The sequence below is a fragment of the Hylobates moloch genome, unplaced genomic scaffold (assembly GCF_009828535.3).
Source record: "Hylobates moloch isolate HMO894 unplaced genomic scaffold, HMol_V3 SCAFFOLD_18, whole genome shotgun sequence".
Classification (NCBI taxonomy): Eukaryota; Metazoa; Chordata; class Mammalia; order Primates; family Hylobatidae; genus Hylobates; species Hylobates moloch.
In genome coordinates this window covers 65802940-65822127 of record NW_026652293.1, presented here as the reverse complement: position 1 = coordinate 65822127, position 19188 = coordinate 65802940, and the positions used below count along the sequence as shown (strand labels likewise).

General features: G+C 40.4%; 1 protein-coding gene across 5 annotated transcripts in view; it reads left to right on the top strand.

Annotated features, from left to right (window-relative positions):
- PCNX2 (pecanex 2) overlaps positions 1-19188 on the top strand; it is a 351803-nt gene that overhangs the window by 97414 nt on the left and 235201 nt on the right. For all 5 annotated transcript variants that reach the window (XM_058430821.1, XM_032137273.2, XM_032137274.2 and 2 more), the window contains exons 10-13: positions 3774-3919; positions 7532-7685; positions 7785-7817; positions 16976-17147. In XM_058430821.1, coding sequence (XP_058286804.1) covers positions 3774-3919; positions 7532-7685; positions 7785-7817; positions 16976-17147 — 505 coding nt within the window. The remainder of the gene's footprint in view (positions 1-3773; positions 3920-7531; positions 7686-7784; positions 7818-16975; positions 17148-19188) is intronic.

Sequence of the window (19188 nt, the reverse complement as noted above, 5' to 3'; positions counted from 1 at the left end):
AGTAGAATTTCTCAGGTATCTCAGAAGACATAGTCTTTTATTCTTAGATTTCAAAAATTCCACCAAAAATATTTCTAAAAGTACACTATCCTTCCCTGCCTTCTTAAGAAGAATATACTGATAATAATGTAAGTTGTTGATAATTCAAATTCATTAAATGAACATTGGATATTGTGATATAAACACTAATCCATATGGGGAGTGTGTGTAAATGCAATTATCTTGTTTTTTAAAAAGAACCTAAGTTCAACTTTTATCCTTTCCTTCGTCCTCCCTTTTCCTAAGCTCTTTCTCAGAATAACAGAATTAAACTTGCAGGCCCAACTTACTGGGCAATGCAACATAGTTATTCTTTCGCAAGGCTTAATGAATCAGAGACTTAAACATCTTTTTTTGTCAGTTTGTCCGTGCATTCATTTTTTTTCATTATTTAGATCACTTACAGTGAAAGATAAAAGTGATAAATATGAAACTCCAGACTCCACTGAGGGTCCTCACTTATGCGAGCCCCTTAATTGCTGATGCACTCCAGGGAATGCCCAAGACCCCTTTACTCCATGCCTTCTCCCAGGATGTCAGTCCTACACTCTCTCATGACTCACTTCTCTCTCCATACATAGATACAGATGTAGATACGTTTATGCATGTGTGATGATGTTATCATGACTGGTTTACTTGCCTATTCCCAGAAATTTCTAAACCCCTGTAAGGTAGAAACCCTCTCTTGTTGTGTTTTCAATTTTCAACATGTATTACACATAGCATTTTGTTTATATAACCTACACAATAACTATTTTGTTCGATGAGTGAAAACACGAATGATATTAAAATGATGAGAAATATTTGAATTTGAATTTGGTACCAGAAAATAGGCCAAGAATAATTGTTGTTACTCACCAAAACATGTAGCTCTGGGCTTCTTTGATATCTAAGGCAAAAAATAAAATTTTATGAACCTTTTTTTTCCCATAAAAGAAGTGAAATCATTTCTTTTTTTCATTAATTTTTGAGGAGTTTTTTTTTTTAAGCAAGGATTTTCATTTAAGCAGCAATAAACAGCACAGTATGCTGGAATCTTTAATAAGTTTTTAAAAAGATGCAGGCATAGTCTTCATGTAATTTTTTACATACTGACCTTTCCTAACAGCTAAGGGTATCATATGAAACCCCGCTTTAGAAGGCATTTTTCTTCCTATTGGAAGGAATGCTGTCATCTTAGCTGTTGCTTACCCTTGACCTGTTTATGTGTCATACATGGATTCTTACATAACAAGGACAGTAAACCATGGGCTCCTGTGCACCTAATTCTTATTTACACTCTTTGTCCATGTGGCTTCAAGGAGTCCTTTTACTCCTTTGTGGGGGGAGGTTTACTATAAACCACAAGTTCATCATCATGCAAAGAAGCTGTTCCTGCTGAGATGACACCAGGCAGTTTCCGCAAAGCTGTCTTCTATGTTGAAATAGAATTCCAGGCACAAGCAGCACTTACAATCTCAACTTTCCTGTTATCATTCAGTCCAACTCATCTTGTATATTGCCTTCATGATAGATCAACTTTCCCTTCAGATGCCGTTTGCATTAATATTTGATATCCGGAATAACTCTATTTTCCATAGGCTGAGTAAGCAGATTAGCATCTGGAAATGGAGAGATGGTAAAATTTGCTTTCTTGGAGAGTCCTGCTGTGGCCTGTAATGAATGCATGCCAGGCACTTTGACATCAGTGACTTCCCCTAAGTTAGGAAAAAAGTTGTGCAGTCTGCCCACGTATAACCTTGTGCTTTGTAAGCCAAAGACAAATGTAGAAGTCCTTTAAAAGCCAATGTCACCTCCATTGCTGCTCTTTGTCCCATACTCATCCCTTTCTTGTCTTTGCCCTTCTTTTTAATCTCCTGTGTCTTATGTTTGTCAGCCTAGAGGAAATCATAACCTGAAATCCATGTTGGAAAAATGCAAGGCAAAACCAAACAAAAATACAGATTAGAATAATCCAGCAATTCTATTTCTGAGTGTATATCCAAAAGAATTGGGCCGGGCGCGGTGGCTCACGCTTGTAATCCCAGCACTTTGGGAGGCCGAGGCAGGCGAATCACGAGGTCAGGAGATTGAGACCACGGTGAAACCCCGTCTCTACTAAAAAATATAAAAAAAATTAGCCGGGCGTGGTGGCGGGCACCTGTAGTCCCAGCTACTCGGAGAGGCTGAGGCAGGAGAATGGCGTGAACCCGGGAGGCGGAGCTTGCAGTGAGCCGAGATTGCGCCACTGAACTCCAGCCTGGGTGACAGAGCGAGACTCTGTCTCAAAAAAAAAAAAAAAAAAAAAAAAAGAATTGAAAGCAGGAGCTCAAAGAGATATTTGCACACCTGTGCTCCTAGCAGCACTGTTCACAATAGCCAAAGGGTGGAAGCAAATTCAATATCCATTGACAGATTAGTGGATTAACAAAACGTGATATATACATACAAGGAGTATTATTCAGCCTTAAAAAGAAAGGAGATTCTCACACATGCTACAACATGGATGAAGCTTGAGGACACTGTGCCGAGTGGAATAAGCCAGTCACAAAAAAGTTCAACTACTATATGATCTCACTTACCTCAGGTACCTAAAGGTGGTTACCAGAGGCTGGGGAGAGGGTAAATGGGGAGTTGGGGAGTTGCTAAGCAGGTACAGGGTTTCGGTTTTGCAGGATGAAAGGTTCCAGAGATCTGTTGCACAACAATGTGAATATCGTTAACACTATTGAACTTTACACTTAAAATGGTTATGATGGTAAATTTTATGATATTTGTTTCTCACCCACAATTAAAGATATATAGAGGTTAGAAATAGAAGCTCTGCAGGGGGCTGGGGTATCTAGAGAAGGCTTAAGATAGTAGCAAGAAGTGACAAGGAAATGGTCAAACAGTGAAGGAGGAGCTGCATGGGAGCTTTGGTGTTAACAGCTTCTGTACACGGAGAACAGGAGACAAAACACAGGAGGGATGTCCAATAGGAGGCTCCGCACTTCATCTGAGACCTCACTGTTAGGATTAACTAAACACATTCTAAACACATTCTATTACCAACATCTTCACTAGGGGGACTGCATGGAAAACTGCGTGTTCCCAACCTTGTTCCAGGCTCCTAAGAATCCCTCATGAAGTATTTGATAGGCAAATCAATGAAGACTAATTTTTTTTTCAAAATTGAATTGTTTTCCACTGAATTAGAGCTAATAAGAGATGAATTAGGGGTTAAAACTTTTACTATCTGGGTCTAAATTTCTCCACATTTTAGTTTTAACGATTTAGATTTTTTCAATAAATATTTCAGTTTTTCTTATAGCAGGCTTCACCAATAACCTAGATATTGCCAATGAAAATCTTTTTACTCTTAGTAAAATTTGAATATGTATCTCAACATTAACACACTTTTCAGAAATGAAGTCATTTAAGATCTTTTATTGAATTCCTACTTTTCATAAGAACTATTTTTATAGCAGTTTCTTGGCCTTAATGAGCAGTAGCATTTTGATGTGATGAGTAGCATAATTTTAATGGTACATTGTAAAGGAATTGAAGTATGTTGGTAAGAAAAACCCTTTTTGTTGATCATTATCCTTTTCTTAGAGTATTTATTTTAAATGAAATATGTTGGTTTACATATCAGAATTTGAACATCTGCTTTTTGTATTTTTTAATTATGGTGTATATGTATATATATATTCGTGGCCATGACATGACAACATGAAACCCTTTTTTCTGTTGTTTCTTTTGGTATCTAAAAGCATGTGAGTCAGGATCTGGAAGCCTCGTCATGTTCTTCAACACAAGGAAAATTTAACCGAGAGCAGTTTTACAAATTTATCATTTTCCCTGGCAAGTGGATTAAAGTCTGGTACGATCGACTGACCTTGCTGGCATTACTTGATCGGTAAGCCACTGAGCATGCACACGCGCTGTCGGAAGGCACACCGGAGACGTGACAGTGCCCACTGCATGCTTTCAAAGAGAAAATTGTCACTTGCACGTTTTCAGGTTGTACGCTTCCTTTGCTGACAACCTAAAGTTAAAGCAATAAGATCCTGACAACTTAACAAATTATAGTTTAGCAGTTACAATGAGAAATGAGAGTTACAATGAGTAACTCTTATTAATAATAAATTAACGTCTTAATAATAAGAGATAATGAGAAATAATAAGTTACAATAAGAAATAAGAAATGGTTTGTATTTAAGGTTTGTTTGGGCACAGTAGCATGCTTTGGTGTACTCATGTCTTGCCCCATTTTTGTAGGAAAGCTTGAGGCCTATCTGTAGCACAGGGCCTGGCTTGACTGGGTGTGGACATGGGGAGAGGAGGGAAGATGAAGTAGGGCGATTTCTGCCTCTTTCCCGGACACCTTGGATTCTTGTTGCTCACTTGTATCTGATGTACACTCACTTGAATGTTAATTTTTCTTTTAATCTCCTTTCCCCTTTCTCACCTCCTCCTACCACTGTTCCATACAGCAAAACGTTGTGGGGTTGGAGCTGTGGTTATTAGGTAGGGAGAAACAGGAGGAGAAGTTAAGGTTAGTTAAAACATGATGGAGGCTGGGCATAGTGGCTCAAGCCTGTAATCCCAGCACTTTGGGAGGCTGAGGCGGGCGGATCACCTGAGGTCAGGAGTTCAAGACCAGCTTAACCAACATGGTGAAATCCCATCTCTACTAAAAATACAAAAATTAGCTGGGTGTGGTGGTGCATGCCTGTAGTTCCAGCTACTCAGGAGGCTGAGGCTAGAGAATTGCTTGAACCCAGGAGGCGGAGGCTGCAGTGAGCTGAGATTGTGCCACTGCACTCCAGCCTGCACAACAAGGGCAAAACTTAATCTCCCCCCAACCCAGAAAAAAGAAAACATGATGGAGATGGGCCTAAGGAGTGGGGGCTTCTCATTTGTATCTTTTCCTACCTCAAAATTTGCACATAACAGTTTATGATGTTCAAGGGCTGACTACACAGTTGGCTTGAAAATTTCAGATGCTATTACTAATGCTGCCATAAGCAATTGTTGAGTTTCACAGTTTAATGCCAGCCCTTGGGGGCAGTGGAAAAACTGGTTGCCTGTCTTGTTATCATTGGTCCCCCAGTGACTGGTTGTTATAGTAATGTCTTAAATAGTGTGATCACATATGACAAAAACTATAGTCATGCAAAATTACAACAGTAAATTTCAGGACCCACAAGTCAGGGAATGGAGTTATAATGGTTTTCCTAACAACACTGTGTTACCCAAGGGGCACACACTTAGAAGGAACATTTAATACTTAACTAAAAATCCAAGATAGTATATTCTGGTAAATGAGGCATTTTTGAAATATTAATTATTTTCTGTTAAAAAGAAATTATTGAAAGCTGGACTAGCTTGCATTAACCCTTCATGTGAAAACAAAAATAAATATATCTATAGATTTGTTTGTTATTTTAAAATCTACTTGGTGACAAAAAATTCAATGGAAATCCACTGGAGGTCTAAGACGGATGATGAGGATGACCGCACTTTTTAAAAGCTTATGTTTTTGTTATTGTGATCACCTTTCTGGCAAGTCACAATGGGTTTTTAAATGTTGTGCTTAGGGATGACCTAGAAATAGCACCATTCCCTTATCCATAGATCCTTCAGCTGGTGTGGGGAATCCCTGGACTTGAGTCAGCCTTGGGAATTAAACCCAGTCCCTACTACTTATTAGTGCTGTGATCTTAGGATGGCTATGAAACCTTTCAGTGCGTCCGTTTCCTATCTGTTAAATGGGTATAATCTATATACATTTAGGGCAGTGGAACTTTCGCTAGAGTTCTCATTTGGTGGAGACATGTCATTATACATTTGCCAAAACCCAATGTACACCACCAAGAGTGAACTCAAATGTAAACTATGGACTTTGGGTGATACTGATGGATAATGATGTGTTAATGTTGGTTCATCAGTTGATGTTGATGGTGGGGGAGGCTGTGTGCGTGTGTCTGTGGGGAGGGGCTATGTGGGAACTCTGTACTTCCCCTCAGTTTTGCTGTGAATCACAAATGTCTCTCAACAACATAGCCTATTAATTTTTTTTAAATGTTTACAATTGCCTACCTGCTAGGCACAAAGTAGCCAATTATTCCTGTCTAAAAAAAAATCAGCTTGGTGGGGTAGAAAAACAGGTATATGAGCAAAAACTGGAAAGGTGAGAAGTATACTCAGAATCCTTGCGAATGACCCAGGCCCCTTGTTCCCTGACCCTGTGGTCCATGCCATCCCCTGTGACTCCGTTTCTGCCACTCCCTTCCATGGCCTCACCCTGCATCTTATCCTCTCACAGAAGTCTTCCACCCCGACATTATAATCCTGTCTCTGCTCATCCTTCGTATCTTTCTAACTTCCTCAAATGTTCCTCAGTCTTCTCCAGCAATTTGCCCCACCATATTTCTCTTACCTTGCAGCCCTTGCCATCTTCAGTTTCCTCCCTATTCTACCTAGCCTACATGATCCAGCCCTGTAGCCCCTTCCTATCTCTATCCTAAAACAGCCTTACGTTGTCCTTTGCATACTCACCTGATAACACTTCACCTCTGGATGACCCCACCTCTCTACCCTCTACCTTGTATGGGGAGTCCATACAAGAGTCACCCAGTGAGACAGTGTGGACCCGACACACCCCAGGGCAGGCCCTCTGTACTGTCAGGAAGTTGCAGCTCACCCTTAACTCTCCTGCTGGACCTCTCCTGGCTCCTGAAATTTGACAGTAAACTCGGACACCAAAAGTTTTATCTGGAAATGATTGTCTGCTTAGGCTTATCTGGAAATGACTGTCTGCTTGGTGTGAATGCATCCCCCTTACCACCCCCTTCCATTGAAAAGAACCAGTGAAGCTCTTTATCTGAAACACGTTTCATGGTCGTGGATGGAATCATTAACTACGTTTTGCCAGTAAACCCAGTTTAGTGGCCAAGAAGATCCAATGGGATGAGATTTTATTTGCTTCAATAACAAAAGTCTGGTGTTAAGTTGGATTTTGTTTATATAGCATGAGGAATAAGGAAAGAAAGAAACCCTAAAATCTCATAGGGGAATAAAGTCTTGCTTAAGGTATCTACTGTGTTGTCATGGTTCATTTTTTTGGAAACATGAAGGCATTCTGTTTAAAAATGGCAAAACTGGCTGGGCACGGTGGCTCACGCCTGTAATCCCAGTACTTTGGGAGGCCAAGGAGGGCAGATCATGAGGTCAGGAGATCAAGACCATCCTGACTAACATTGTGAAACCCCATCTCTACTAAAAAAAAATACAAAAAATTAGCCGGGCGTGGTGGCAGGTGCCTGTAGTCCCAGCTACTCTGGAGGCTGAAGCAGGAGAATTGCTTGAACCTGGAAGGCAGAGCTTGCAGTGAGCTGAGATCATGCCACTGCACTCCAGCCTGGGCAATAGAGCAAGATTCCATCTCAGGAAAAAAAAAAAAAAAAAAGGAAAACTTACTCTCTTTTTTTTTTTTTTTTTGCCTTTATGTATATGTTTTGCACAGAACTGAAGACGTCAAGGAGAATGTACTGGCGATTTTACTCATTGTCCTGGTTTCCCTCCTTGGATTTCTGACCTTGAGCCAAGGCTTTTGCAAAGATATGTGGGTGCTCCTCTTCTGCCTCGTCATGGCCAGCTGCCAGTACTCTCTGCTAAAGGCAAGACCACATCTAATTCTTACCAGTAGCGTGTGCTGTCACTAATGTAGCCTTGAAATCATGAGATGATGACACAGACACTTCTGATTTGTGTTTTAGAGTGTTCAGCCTGACCCCGCCTCTCCAATACACGTAAGTTTCCAAATACAGGCAAGTAGCTTTTCTTGTCTGTCTGTGTTGAAGACAGGGAAAAAGCCAAAATCTAGTCAAAGGGCCAAGTCTGTACCTAGCTTTCTATACCGAATATAAAATAGAAATATAAAATATATATATATAAGTGCATGGTGGCCAGCTTCCAGCTAGATCTGAGAGCATGGTGTGGGTGGTATGGGGGAAGGTGTGGGGCAGGGGGTGGAGAGTGTGTGCAGAGTCTTTCCTATCCCACTGGATTCAAGTCAGCAAATACCGAGCAGTCTGGGGAGAAGACCACAGACGTTGCCATCAGACTGCCTGTCTTTATGTCCTGATTCCTCCACTTGAATGTTTGACACTGAACAACATACTGGGCCTCTTCATGCCTCAGTTTCCCTATGTGTAAATAGGTCTAATGGAAGTGCCTACATGGATTAAATAATCCATGTAATGTGCTATAACAGTGCTTGACATATAGAGATGGCTCAATAAAGGTTAGCTCTTATTTTTAGTGATATAATTATGTGGGCATTATTCTTATTTTTAAAATTTATTGTATATACTTATGGGGTACAGGGTGATGTTTTGATATATGTATACATTGTAGAATTATTAAATTAAGCTGTTTGACATGTCTAAAACCACATATAGTTTTTTTTTTCTGGTGAGAACATTTAAAATCTACTCTCTTAGCGATTTTTGAGTATAACAGTGTATTATTATGAACTATGGTCACCATACTATACAGAAGATCTTCAGAACTCCTTCCTCCTGTCCAGCTGAAACTTTGTACCCTTTAGCCAATCTTTCCTCATTCCCATCCCACTGCCTCCTGGTAACCACCATTCTATTCTCTTTTTCTATGGGTTCAACTTTTTTAGATTCCACATGTAAGTGACATCCTGCAGTATATTTCTTTTTGTGCCTGACTTAATTCACTTAACCTAATAATGTCCTCTAGATTCATCAGTGTTGTTGCAAGTGACAGGATGGTCTTCTTTTTTTTAGGCTGAATGATATTCCTATTGTATGTATATACCACATCTTCTTTATCCATTCATGTGTTGATGGACATTTAGGTTGATACCATGTCTTGGCTATTGTGAAGAGTGTTGCAATGAACATGATGATGCAGATATCTTTTGGACATATTGATTTATTTCCTTTGGATATATGTTCAGAAGTGGGGTTGCTGGATCATGTTCAAATAGAATTAAAAATTCTATTTTTTTTTGAGAAATCATACTGTTTTCCATAATGGCTGTACCGATTTCCATACCCACTAGCAGTATAGAAGGGTTTCCTTTTCTCCAAATCTTTGCCAACACTTGTTATCTTTTGTCTTTTTGATTAAAGCCATCAAAACAGGCATGAGGTAATAGCTCATTGTGGTTTTAACTTGCATTTCCCTGAATCATTTATTCTTTTTACATGAAGCTAATCTCTTTATTCCACATTTTCACATATATTGTTACTTTTCATCTCTGTAACTTTGAGCTAATTCACAACAAAGACTCTGAGCTCACCTATGCTGATCTGTTGGTGCCCTGGCATTACTTTGTAAACTCTGAAACACACACAGTGCTTTCGTCTGAGCCTGCTGCCCCTTTGCTCATCCACGGTGGCCTACGGGGTGGGTGCTATGGGACGGGCAGTACCCCTTGCAGGCATCTGGGCCACATGCCTCTGTACCGAGTTCACCCCCAGGTAGACTCCCCAGCTCGCTAAGCACTGTCTTTCCTTTGTTGTGGCAATCTCCTGTGGCCCTGGAAAACCCTCCCAGTGAAAGAAAGCTTGATTTTTCCCTCTATTGTGCTTTTAAAAAAAATTATATCCAGGATTTAGGACCCATTTTTCAATCTGTGATAGCTCCTGTTTAGCTCATGGTAATTAAGGAAAGCTTATAATTGGACGATCACATGGCATACATTGCTATCTTGTTAAATTCCTCTGTTCCCTGTAATTGGTTTACATGTAATACATCTTCTTTTATCCTAGAGTCTGAATGTCAAGATAAGTAGAAGCAGCATAATTAGGGTATTGAGATGTATTGTTGTGATTATCATCAGAAATCTGGGTTAGGTGGTGTGAGAGAGATGTACAGCTTTGAAGCTTTTTTGTTCAAGCCCACCCTAGATGCCACATCACCATTCTCCTGCCTCAGTCAACTCTCCTCACTCCTAACTGCACTTCAGTGTCGCTGTTTTTCTGCATGACTCTGGGGAGGGGTGTTCTATGCTGTTAAACATTCTTTTCCTGCATATCCTTTCAGAAATAATGCAGGACATGCCAGTAAAGGTGGATGGCAAGTACAGCAGCATAATCCTTGTGGATTTGTAATGTCTGTTACTATGGCCCCTGTGCTACTGCTCTAGGTTGGAGTTATATTATTTAGTTCCTAGGGGAATCAATCAAGCTGCTATTCCTTTATCTGAGCAAGCATGTCATATAGTGAGACAGTAAGAAATCACTTTTGTAAGACATAGTCAGACATATAACTATGTTTATTGCAGTAATTAATTTGCTTACACAGATTTCTAAGTAGATTAGTCTCTGATTTGAGTTGGCATTTCTCCAGTACTTCTAATGAAGAAACAAAATATGGTAGCTATAAAATATTTCTTGTTGCAATCTGACTGAACCATGTGGGTATTTAGAAGACAGATTTATTATCTCCCATTTGTAGATAGAAAGTTTTAGAAAGAAGATGGTCAGGAGCGGGAACCCAGGTTTGGGACACAGAGACAGTTCTCAAGCTTGCTGCTATTTTTATTCACAAGAGGTTGTGAAAGGAACCAAACTGCTTTTCAGACTGCACTATTTTGCACATTTGTGGAGGGTAGCTATTAATAAATTCAGCCAATTTTTGCTCTTAGAGTGATTGACAGACCTTTCTTTTTTTGCTTGCTTCTAAGAGCACAGGTGGCATATTTTGAGCAAGTTGTTAAAGTCAGAAGATAGTGAAATGAAATAAAATTTTTGCTTAACACTGTGTATTTCAATTTTAAATGCAGAATTAATAATAATGGCATGGCAACAGGTATGATATAGTAGCCCCTGGGCTCAAAAGAAATTAGTTTGATTCTAAAAGAAAATAGGTCTGGGAGAGCTTAGAAAGATTAGGAGTTGGATACTGTCTAACTGAAACTTTGCAATTCGAGGATCAGAGATGGCAATATGTTAATGAGGAATGAAGATATTAATTTGCTCGCACAGGTGTCCATATATGTCTAACTGACAGTAACCACTAATAATAACCCAGAAAGCAAAATTCAGTAGAATATCCAAGAGGCAGAGAAAAACTAGAGCAGCGTGCCTGGGATCACCTGGGCAAGCCAGAGGCAGAGCTCGATTTCCCCCCTCCCCTCTACTGGCTGGGACAGCACTCGGTAATCTGCATTTTTACACACTCCCAGGTCATTATGGTGGAGGCAATCACAGATCACACACTGAGAAATATTGGAGTAACCGAATGCATACGGGATTCATATTTGAATGCAGCCATACCACGTATAAGCTGTGAGAGCTTGGGAAACTTACTTCTCTCAATCATAGGTTTTTCATCTGCAAAAGAGGAATAAATAATAAAACAGGATTGCAAGAGAATGAAACAATGCAGTGTCCCTGAGTGTTTGGCACAGTATCTGGCCTGAAGCACTTAGCAATTGTTAGCAGTATTTTTGTGTTTGTGCAAAATATGGATAATCAGAGTAACATCAGTTGGATTTAATAAAGAATGCACTGGGTGGCTGGGCATGGTGGCTCATGCCTGTAATCCCAGCACTTTGGGAGGCTGAGGGTGGATCACAAGGTCAGGAGTTCAAGACCAGGCTGGCCAAGATGGTGAAACCCTATCTCTACTAAAAATACAAAAATTAGCCAGGCACGGTGGCAGGCACCTGTAATCCCAGCTACTAGGGAGGCTGAGGCAGGAGAATCGCTTGAACTCGGGTGGCAAAGGTTGCAGTGAGCCGAGATCGCACCACTACACTCCAGCCTGGGTGATGATAGAGTGAGACTCTGTCCCCCCCCAAAAAAAGAGTGCACTGGGCAATGTATGTAATATGCCTGGTGCAGGCTTTAGCGTATACTAAGTATACTAAGTCCTCTGTAAATGTTTCCTTTCTCTTTACATATGTGTCTGGATTCCTTACAGTACAAACTCCAAAGAGTGAGGGCTACAGCTTGTTATGCATTCTGTTCAATTAACTGTTGCTACTATTCAGGGAAGACATTTGGTATCCACTTCAGGTTATGTAGAAATTATTGGAGATTATTTTTTATAAGTAAACCTTTTATTTTAGAATAGTTTTAAATCTACAGAAAAATTGGGAAAGTGGTACTAAGAGTGTCTGTATACCCCATTCCCAGTTTCGCTGTATTAACCTCAAGCATTAGTCACAATATGATACATTTGTTGCAATTAATGGACCAATATTGATATATTATTATTGAAGTCCACATTTTATTCAGATTTCCTTGTTTTTTACCTAATGCCCTTTTTCTGTTTGAGGTTCCCATCCAGGGCACCAAATTACATTATAATAGCTATCATGTCTCTGTAGGCTCCTTTTGGCTGTGACCATTTCTCAGATTTTCCTTAAGCCTGAAAAATATTAGTCTGATTCTAAAAGGAAACAGTTTCTGGGAAACTTAAAAAAAAATAGGATGAGGTGGATACTGGAAGAAATCCAAGGAACATAGACTGGCAATATACTAATAGTTCTTGATGACCTCGACAGTTTCGAGGAGGACTGCTCAGGTAGTTTGTACACTGTTTCTCAGCTGGGATTTTTCTGATGTTTATCTCATGATAAGATAGGGCTTATGGATCTTAGGAGGAAAACCACAGTGGTAACATGTTATATGGATCACATCACATCAACAGGACAGATTATCAATATGACTTATCTCTGTTGATGTTTACCTTGATAACCTGGCTACTGTAGTGCTTATCAGAGGAATGATTTTGAATGCCATGAAATAATTTCTCAATACTCAATCCTAAGAAATAAGAAGGTCAACTTAGTTTCAGTGGATCTTGATGAAAAGTTCTCAAATACTATTCAATTGTGTCTTTGCTCAAAACAGTACTAGTTAAAACAGAAACCATTTCAAATGATACTTAATTTCTACCATTGATTAAAGGCAGAATGTAAGTCACCACTCTTTCTGCTCTCTTTCACTGCCTTTGAGGGCAGCGCTGAGACAGTAGGAAAATACGTGAACTAGGAGGTAGCGGAGTGGAGTGCCCTGGATGGCACTTGATGAACACCTTGATACCCATTTCGCTGCCCTCTTGCCTGGACAACTGCATCTGCCATTTTGTCAGGGTTCACAGATCTGAAAGTTACAAAGTTGGACCTAACATAAATTGTTCTGTAGAATTCAATGATAAACTAAGCTTAAAGAATCTTATTTGCTTATTTCTTTTCAATTTTTAAAGTAGCCTATCACATTTCTGCTATATTTAAATTGATGTTGCACCTTAATATCTCAATAATAACTTGTTGAGGATTATTTAACCCTTTGGCTGCTGCTTCTCTTCCATACGAAGAGAATTCCTTAAAATATTTTGGATTCTCTTGTATATACAAAGTGTGGATCATAAAATAGTTGCTGTTTAGGGTCACAGTGGGGTGATGGGTGCCCGCCCCCAGCTGTCCTTGCTTGCTGCACATACAAGGGGAACCAAAGAGGATTATGAACATTTAGGATGGCTCTGAATGCACAAGTGAACTGCTAAAGCTAAAGTAAAAACGAAATCATCAACAGCCACCAAAAAATAATGTTTAATTAAACTAACCTACACCGTTGTGAGAAACTATAAAACACAGCAAACCCTTGTTGCAGTGAGAGACTTCAATGTACGTGACCATAATGTCACAGGGCAACAGCCGAGAAATGGGCAGAGAATGTCTGGGTTTTCGACACCTTCTGCAGGTAAGGAGCCCTTTTCTCTGCCCAGAGTTCTTTCAAAAAACTGACACCCTAAGACTATCACGGATGCTTTCCTCATTCTCCGAATTTGCTTCACATGAATAATGTTCACATTCTGTGTTTAAAGAGTGATGAGTATGAATGAAATTTTATGATGTCAGGCTGAGTCCTTGGGTCTGAAGAATCCAGTGCCACATGCATGCCTCCCCATGGTTGGTAGAGGAAGCCAGGCAAATGGGGCTCCAGTCCTTACTCTGCCATGCTGTTTTCTGTTCGTGAGGCCTGGGACAGTTTCTTCATCCTTATGTCTCAGTTTACTCTTATCAAAATGAGAATAGTATATGCTTCTCAGGATATTCTGAGGGTTCGCTACATGAATACACTTGAAGTAGGTAGGACACTCAGTGCCTGGGATGCAGGAAACGCCAGACGAACATTAGCTGTTGTGGCTGTTGTTGTTTTATATCAGTTGTCAAAAAGAATAGCTGGTCAGGAGAAGGAGGCAGCAGTGAGCTATGATCATGCCACTGCACTCCAGCCTGGATGACAAAGCAAGATCCTTTCTTTTAAAAAAAAAAAAAAAAATCTGAATGTGGGGGAGACAGGAACATTTGTCAACTCAGCAGATGTCAGGCTCTCTCTTCTGTCCCAGGGAATGAAGCCTGGAGCTGGCACATGCAGCAGAGCTGAGAGACAGGATGGAGGCAACCTGGCCAGGCTGTGCACAGACCTCAGGTCATTTGCCTTGAGGCCAAGCCATGTGCCTTTACAATTTTCCCAGACACCCCAGCTCCCTTACAACAAAAACCTTTCTCCCCACTTCACGACAACAGAACAGTCGAAGCAGCTGACCATTCCACTGTCTCTAAGAGGATAATTAGGATGGCCTCGTCACTTAGCCACAGGCACCACTGCTTGCCACAGGCAGGACTCCTGGAGTTTTTGTTTGAGTCTTGAACCTTGTTCTTTCTCTGCACTGAGACTAGCACTTGGGTGATGAGATGGCTTATGGAGGTAGGGCTGATGGAAAACGCAAATGCGCACAGAGATCTGCTTTTGTGCAATAGCCTTGCAAGATGCTCCCCAGCTGAATTCCATTGGTGCTCCCCACAGTGTATTTTAAGGTTAAAAGCAGTTGGGGACTGATGGTGTCAAGTGAGTTTTTAAGAGATTATGATCAGACTTCAGCTGGTGGAGCTACTGGAATTTTTCTATTGGAAAAATTAAAAAATCAGTCCTTAGGAGATTTGATGATTGATTCATATGTGGCAGTAGGAATTGAAGAGCAGGGACATTTTCTTAGCAGGTGTTCTCAGAAATCAAGGCAAATAAAAGTAGTGGCCAGGCACCGTGGCTCACAACTCTTATCCCAGCACTTTGGGAGGCCAAGTCGGGTGGATCACCTGAGGTCAGGAGTTTGAGACCAGCCTGGCCAACATAGTGAAACCCCATCTGTACTAAAAATACAAAAAATTAGCCAGGCATGGTGGCAGGTGCCTGTAGTCCCAGCTACTCGGGAGGCTGAGGCAGGAGAATGACTTGAACTTGGGAGACAGAGGTTGCAGTGAGCCAAGATCATAACACTGTACTCCAGCCTTGGGCAACAGAGTGAGACTCGGTCTCAAAAAAAAAGTGGTTTATGTGCCTTGTATTAGCAAAATGCTTAGTATGGTTTGGGGACCCAAAACATAGAATGGGAAAATGTGGTAAAGCAGGAACATGGTGATGAGGGCAGGCTCTTTGTAACAGTGCTATAAGTTTTGTTTCATAAATTACAAATACAAAGAAAACCTTCCCATGCCCACTAAAGTTTGACTTGGAAGATTCAAAATACTATCTCAGACTTGTTAAAGGCCAAAGACTTTTAATTTTTAGAATAATGTATTTTTAACCTTTTAATCAAAGAAAAAAATCAGAGCAAGTGGAAAGTAGCTATTTAATGATATTTCCTAAACCATGCCAGTTTGAGGAAATGTCTCATATACATGTGTATTTGTATACTGCATCGTTATTTATACCAACAAATTTATTTTGCTACTCACTTGATGAGAAATGCATTTAGATTGAACTTGGGCTTTAGCTTCAGTTTTTAAAAATGCAACAAAAGAATTCCCATACCCATTAATCTATGACCTAGTTGGATTCAAAGGGAAATTTCATAAGAGTACAAGTATTCTTAAGACTGAACCTGGACTCTGGGCCAAACATAGCCAGCCTCCATGGACAGACTGTGTTTTCTTTCCTCTTAAAAGATGGTCTCAGAATAGGACGATTTCTATTATAGAAGCAGTGGCAATTTAAATTGCATTTCTAAATATAACATGTTCAAGGCAGTGACTTTAAAAATTCACATCTGAAACCATATCACTTTAATCCTTCCTTTTTACACTCAAGGCAGTTCATGAATTGCAAAAGACACTTTTCCCAATTCATTTTCATTATTTTTTCCCCCCTGAATCTTATAAATTGTGCATTGATTTATGAGATGTAAATTTTTTGTTGGCTTTTGCCCTGAAAAGTTGATGTTGTATCTTTTCCTTAATTTTTCTATCCATTCAAGAAGAATAAAAAATAATTCTACTTTGCCTCATAACAATAGGCATAGGGATAAGATCAGGTCTGCTAAATATTTGGTATCCCTCACAGGAAAATGCTATGTACATAGTATAAATAACACTTTTTTAAAGCTGAATGATTCCACTGTGCACACTAAGACATTTTATGTAATCTCTGCAGGTATAACTTCGTACCCATATTGTCTTGCTTTCTAAGAGATTAGGAAATTAAAGCCCACGAATTATAATTCTATTTCTTATTAATAGTGGCACCCAAGTGTACAGCAAACAGTGGTTTAAATTATTTTTGCACTTGAAATGAACAAGATGAATGGAAATTTCATGTTGGGGAAAGCATTGAATTAGATCTAGATTTTCTCTCAGGATGGTAATTAAATTTTCAGGTAAATCTTGTTGAGATTGATAGGCATAACTTTTTTTTGATAGTCTCATTCCGGTTTGACAGAATAAGAATCAGACTTTTTTTTTAATTTTCTTTTTTTCCTGTTTTTTTTTTTTTTTTTTGTATATGAATTGTGGTGGTTGGGGGAAAATGTGTTATATGGTATAAGTTATATGATATAGTGTAAATTATTGACTATGAGGCTTTTTTCATTTAATCAAAATAAAACGTACCATTCAGAAATTGTGTTTGTTTTCTAGGGACACAACCAAATCATAACATATAGCAGACCAATCTATTTTTGTGTGCTGTGTGGCCTTATTTTGCTTCTTGATACAGGGGCCAAAGCCAGGCACCCTCCCAGTTACGTTGTGTATGGCCTGAAGCTCTTCTCTCCATTGTTTCTGCAATCAGCTAGGGACTACTTAATAGGTGAGTTAATTATGGGGTTGTGGGGAAGAATATGGGCGGTGGGGGTATGTCTCCTCTTTGTCTTCTGCATTTCTAAGCTTCCTTACTTGATTATTGGGTGAAGAGATGTGCATTTTCCTCTTGGCTTGCATATCTATCGAAGACTGTCTGGGAGCCCAACCCTCAAAGCATCCAACTATGGAATTATTTTTAAAGGGTTTTGATATTTATGACCAAGAAGTTGCAGCACTATAATGTCCATTATAATAATGCCCATTATAACAATGCCCATTATAATAATGCCCATCTGGGCTGGGCCTGGTGGCTCATGCCTATAATCCTAGCACTTTGGGAGGCCGAGGCGGGTGGATCACCTGAGATCAGGATTTCAAGACCAGCCTGGCCAACATGGTGAAACCCCGTCTCTACTAAAAAGATACAAAAAATTAGCCAGGCATGTTGGCGCATGCCTGTAATCGCAGCTACTCCGGAGGCTGAGGCAGGAGAATTGCTTGAACCCGGGAGGTGGAGGTTGCGGTGAGCCAAGATCACGCCATTGCTCTCCAGCTTGGGCAACAAGAGTGAAACTCTTTCTCAAAAAATAAATAAATAAATAAATAAAAAGCCCATCTGAAGAATGGTTGTTATGGTGCCTGCTGGGGATGGTTTTGCCATCAGGGTAGCAGCATGAATGGGCACGGTTCTCAGTCCAGGTGGAGTCCTGGATACTCAGATCACCCAGTCTTCCACCAATCCCTTTGCTTGACTTAAGGTTTAGGCAGTATTTTACATAAAATGCTCTGTTTAAACAAGTCACCTGCATACTGTATGGTTTTGAGCCCTGACTCTGGAGCCAAACTGCTGCTTGTTTGAATTCCAGCTTTGCCACTTCACTAGGTATATGACTTTGAGCAAAACTTAACTGTGATATAAAGGCAAAAATATTGGCCACCTCAGAAATTACTGAAAATTTTAAGTGAGTTGGTTTACTTAGACATAGAGAGCAGTGCTGGGCACCAAGCATCAGCTGTTGTTGTCCCTGTTATGCAAAGTGATTGCTCCGCTATTGACCTGACTGCATATGCTCTGAGAATTCTTGCAGAGACATCCAGGGGTTTGCACACCTGCCAACTTGTTGTTGTCTGTGATCACATTGACCAGCTGAGTTGATAAAGGGCAGCTTCTACCAACATCACTAGCTGGATCTCTCGCTTGCCAGCTAGAAATCTTACTCAAGAGACTGTCAAAGCCTTTGGTCCCACATCATCCTTTCCCAACCTCCGTGACAGCCCCCCGAATCTCTCTAGTGGAACTAGGGAGAGTGCCCAGGTATGGTGTAAGCTTTGTTTATGCTCCTTATAGGTGAAAACCCTAGTAGGCATTCCACCCTCTGGCTTCCCGTTCCTCTTCCTGCTGCTTTGGTTGTGAACTCTTCATTCTTTACTCCCCCAATGCCTAACCCACCTCAAGCCCACCTTTCTATGCATCCACAACACATCTTTTCCTATTACATCATTTGAGAAGCAGAGTAGCTTCTTCTTTGACGGAGTCTCGCTCTGTCTCCCAAGCTGGAGTACAGTGACGCAATCTTGGCTCACAGCAACCTCCACCTCCTGGATTCAAGCGATTCTCCAGCATCAGCCTCCCAAGTAGCTAGGATTACAGGCATGTGCCACCATGCCCAGCTAATTTTTGTGTTTTTAGTAGAGATGGGGTTTCACCATGTTGGCCAGGCTGGTCTGACCTCAAGTGATCCGCCCACCTCAGCCTCCCAAAGTGCTGGGATTACAGACGTGAGCCACTGTGCCTGGCCAGAGTAGCTTCTTAATGCCAAAGGGTTACGCACCATGCTTCAGAGAACCTCTGAGTTCAGTTAGGAAACAGAAACATGTTGGAAAAAAAATAAGAACAGATCCATAATTTGATCTCCCAGTCAGTGCCCTCCTGCCCAAGAATATTTGCTTCTATCCTTCCTGATATTTTTTACTTTACTTTTTTTTTCAGTTCTATCAGTTGGAACAAACACATACACAACAAGAAAGGCCTTCTGTCATTCTCATAT